General features: G+C 35.3%; 1 protein-coding gene across 5 annotated transcripts in view; it reads right to left on the bottom strand.

The window, feature by feature from the left end:
* Positions 1-5000, bottom strand: part of LOC124432200 (protein split ends-like) — a 252717-nt gene that overhangs the window by 75813 nt on the left and 171904 nt on the right. For all 5 annotated transcript variants that reach the window (XM_046980929.1, XM_046980911.1, XM_046980902.1 and 2 more), the window contains one exon: positions 803-926. In XM_046980929.1, the coding sequence (XP_046836885.1) occupies positions 803-926 (124 nt within the window). The remainder of the gene's footprint in view (positions 1-802; positions 927-5000) is intronic.

Below are 5000 nucleotides of genomic sequence, written 5' to 3'. Positions count from 1 at the left end.
TGTATGTATGTATATGTGTGTGTGTGTATGTGTGTGTGTGTATATATATATATATAGTAACACCAATGAAGGAAAGAACAAAAAAAAAAAGAAAAGGAAAAAGAAAGAAAGAAGTAAATAAATTCTCAAATAGGATAGATTTCATTTTCTGATTTAATATGAGAAATATATATATATATATATATATATATATATATATATATGTGCGGTATCTTGATATAATAATTTATTTAAAAGAGTCAACATTCGTGACTTAAAATATCAGAACAATGATAGATGGAGTTATCACGAATTGTCTAATAAATTCTCGCGTGGGAACGTATACGATTTCTCGTAGAAACGTTCGTGTAAATGCGAAAAAGATAAAACGTAATATTCGAGCAGGGACAAACACAACACGACACGAAACGAAACGAAACGAAACGACATGACACGACATGATGGGACGGGACGAGACGGGACGGGACGTAACATAGACGATTTGCTCGTTACTGGATCACGCGTTTTAAACGTGACGCCAAAAATGACGAAATCCTATATAAATATGTAGATACGATGCCGGGACAATGAACTTCATACGATACCCCTAATTCCTGTGTGTTCGCGCTTTAGACGTTTATTAGTTCGACATTATCGTTCAAATATCATAAAGTGTACGCAAACGAACGTATTAATCGTTATTTGAATACCCTTAAAATAAAAAAAAAAAAAAATAAAAAAATAAAAAAGAAAATAAAACAAATAAAAGAAAAAAAGGACGAAAGAAAAAGAAGAAAAAAATTTTTGATAACGTTTCACTTACCTTGGGGTCAAAGTTGAAGACCTGTTCAGGTCTGAGAGGACATTCGAGACCACATTTACAGGTTCCCGCTGTCGTCAGGTACTCCTTCAGTTGATCCAACGAGCCTAGAGCCGTACTGCTAGGACTGAAATAAATCAAATCAAATCAAATAATAAGTTATTATAATAATATGAAATCTTCTTAAATACTCTTCCTCTCTCTTTCTCTCTTTAAATGAAGAAAAGAAAGAAAAGGAGAAGAAATCTCGCGGAAGAGATATATTTCAATTTTCATGTCTTCGAGTATTTATTTAAAAAAAAAAAAAAAAGAAAAAAAAAAGTAAATATACTTTTTTAATCGATCGTTACAATGAGGATAAAAAAAAATGATTTGTTTATTAAATAAAAAATATAACACGTATTATCTTCTAAGTCCAATGATTTGGACTTTAACGTTTATTGGCATTCGAACGTACGTACGTACGTTCAAAGCTAAGTAGAGATGATAGAAAAGAAAATGAGAAAGACATACTGATAAGGGTGGAAGAAAGGGCTCCAATACCGACACCAGTAACGTTCACTCTCGAAGATGGTTTTAGATATGGGAGCTGGGAGAGAAAGGAGACAAGCCGCAGCGATGTGAAACGAACGAGGCTTCTTGCTTGTATATTGATTACCCAATGGAGAGACAGAGAGACTTTGTTTCAAGGTACTTTGCAGCTTCCTAAACTAATAACCTCGGGCGTTTCATCCAGGGCATTATAACCCCCTGAGACTACCCCTCTTCTTCGTGTCTCGACCCTCACTACTGTAGCGTTTCTCTCTCTCTCTCTCTCTCTCTCTCTCTCTCTATCTATCTATCTCTGTTCCCCTTTTATCTTTCAGTCACGCTGTCTCACCTCTCCTTTCCTCCCTTATCACTTTATATCTTTCTCTGTATTCCTATATCTGTCTTTCTCTTTTCTGTGTACTATAGTATCCCATTCTCCAAAAGGATTCCTCGAGGCAATTATTTCTCCCAACAAGACAAATTTCTAGGCACCCACCTTGTTACTAATTTGTGCCGTATTCGATTTGTTCCACTCATATATAAATATGTGTGTGTGTGTCTGTGTGTGTGTGTTTGGGTGTGTATTTGTATGTGTATTTGTACCCTTACATCAGTGCGAAAACGAGACACGAGTTGTGAATTTCGTGCCTCCAGTTTCCTCGCGAATTATTAAGGCGAGACGCTGATATCGCCGTCCGCCGCCGCCGACTCTACCTCCTCCTCCTCTTCCTCCTCCTCCACCTCCTCCTCCTCCTCCTCCTCCTATTCCTCCTCCACTATAACGATAAGAGGATTTAATTATGCGCGTTTTCAACGAATCTACCCATTCTATGGAAGGTAATGTACTCTCTATCGGAATAACCGTTTGGAAGTTTCGCCGAGAGGAGTTCGAGTTTGCTCTTCTACTTCATTCTCGATTATACATTTCCATTGTACGTACATATTTACCTGCCGAATAAATCAATTGTTTCCGACTCATTTTGTATGCGTACGCGCTAACTAGTACCTCGCAAAATTCAAAATTCGCTTTACGTGTTACGTTATACGTAGATATATTTATATGAAAGAAAGAAAGAAAGAAAGAAAAAAAAAGAAAAATAAAAAAAAAGAAAAAAAAAAAAGGAAAAAGAAAGAAAGAAGTAGAAAAAGAAGAAGTAGAAAAATTCCATGAAAAGTAAGAGTTTATTCCTTAATATAATCCAACAGATTTAAAAGCGAAAAATTTTCAAGAGCGTATACTTAATATATACGAATATATATATATATATATATATATATATACACATGGCAAGACAGAAAATCCCTCTGAAAGCTTATGAAATAGGGAAGAAAAAGAGGGTTACTTTTACAAACGAAAATGTAATAGAAAGATGTTGCTGCTGGTGCTACTACTACTACTACTACTCCTACTACTACTATCGCCAGTGGTTTATCTCTTATAGATAATGCAATAACATATCTCTTTTTTTTTTTTTTCGCGAAAGCACTTTTTCGTGGACGCTCGTGTCTACCCGTAAGGATACCACGATAAAATCTAAATGTAAGAGAGCGATTTTGTAAGTAAGAGAGGTCGTCAAGCGTAGTTCCTTCCATTTCCTACAAAACGAGTCGCGTGAAACGAGTAAGAAGGATAGGTAGGTATACGATAAGCTCCATAGGATGAATAATATTCCTCTGAGAAAGGGTTACTTGTCCTACTAAAATAGATCTTATTCCTTGACATAACGAACGTCAGTATTTTGTCTAAGCCATAAGCGCAAGGAACGAAAATGCGTTGAAGAATATAAATGTAGATATGTATAATATAAAGATGAGAGAAACATATATATATATATATATATATATATATATATATATATATATATATATATAAAAGTATACGACAACGGCAAATTTAATTTTTCCATTCAATAAGGTATTAGCATTTAAATGAATAAACGAGTTGTGCAAGAGTGATCATTAATAAAAGTCTTAAGTCGTATTTCTATGCTTCGAGTACTTGCACGAAGATCACCAATGATCATTCTCGAGTTCCTATTATCTCAGTATAATAGGAATCGTTAAGATGATTTCTTACGATTTCTGCAATAAGATTGATCTTTCAAATGAAGAAATAAAGGAACGATTATCGGTCTCGAATAATTTTACTTTCTTCTTTTTTTTCTCTCTCTCTCTCTCTCTCTTTTTCTTTATTTTTTTTTTCTTCTTTTTTTTTTCTTTTTTTTTTTCTTTTTTGTTACAAATTATTTCTACTTATCAAATTGTAATGGTATCGAATCGATCGTAATGTATGCCACCGCAATCATTGTTTACAATCTCTTACTACTTGTTATCGTTAAATCTTTTTTACATTCCCATTGAAATATTTAACGTGCTTCCGTTAAGCGAATAACTCGAAGCCGTTCGATCGAACGAAATCGACTATACGCTCTACTCTCGTTTCTGTTTTCCCAGAATTCATATCTCTAGTGTCATGTATATATATATATATATATATATATATATATATATATATATATATATATATATATATATATGTCTGCACGTGTTTGTATGTTCGGCTTATCGAACGATTTAAAATTTGAACGGCCATACAGAGGAATGGTCGAACGACAAGTATCGAGCGTCGCATCGCGTCAGTTTCGTTTTATGGTTAATCGCTCTTTATCGAAGGCACTCGAGTGCAGTTTCGCAACGTTCTCTCGCTCTCGCTTCGGCTGTCCGTAAATTATAGCTGTCATAAATTTATCCGCGATCGGTAATTATCGGAGTGAGCCATCCGTCGGAACGGGGCGCGAATAACGAGCCAATTCCAATTGGTAGGTCGAATCTATTCGTATACGTATCTATACACACACTTTATCACACGCACAATACGTACACACACACACACACACAGATATATATATGTCTATAAATATATATATATATATATATATATATATATATATTTATACACTAGTACAAACGATCCACCGACGATACTACGCGTCTCACCGATTCTCGATCCGCGCTTCGATTTATACCGAACCAACCTTCTCTTCTCCATTCTCTTTCTCTCTTTCTCTTGAACGCACACGTTCGATCTTTCACGGTTGCAATCAATTTCGCGTCGCTTCGAAATGCCTCGACTCGCTCGATTATCGCGGCTTTTATCGCGCGTTTATCGCGCATTCATCGCTCTCTCTTTCTCTTTCTTTCTTTCTTTCTTTTTTTCTCTCTTTCTCTATCGACTAACGTTTTATACTCCTTATTATTTTTTTCATCAATCCTCGCAGCTGAACCTGCTGCCAAGAACACGCAGTCTTTTCAAAGGTAAACCCACATCGAACGAGGACGAAGCGGAAAAACGGTGAATATAATTCTACGATAAATAATTCCCCCTTACCCCTTATCCTACCTCCTCAATCTTTCTTTTTCGCCGTTCTATCGCCGTATGATGATTTTACTCGCATAGATCATTTCTTCTTTTATTTTTTGTTTTTTTTTTTTGTTTTTTTTTTCTTGTTTTACTTTTTCGTTCTCCATCCACAAGAAATGCAAACAACGAGGACTGCGATGCATCGACAATCTTCAACTTCTTTAATCGGCACACACTTAGACGATTTATTTTACATAACTACATTAGAACTGCTCGCGCTTAAGCACGACACTTTCGTTTCGCCACGAA

This window comes from Vespa crabro, chromosome 1 (genome assembly GCF_910589235.1).
Source record: "Vespa crabro chromosome 1, iyVesCrab1.2, whole genome shotgun sequence".
NCBI lineage: Eukaryota > Metazoa > Arthropoda > Insecta > Hymenoptera > Vespidae > Vespa > Vespa crabro.
Note: the sequence above shows the minus strand (reverse complement) of the source record. Positions and strands in the feature narration are given on the sequence as shown.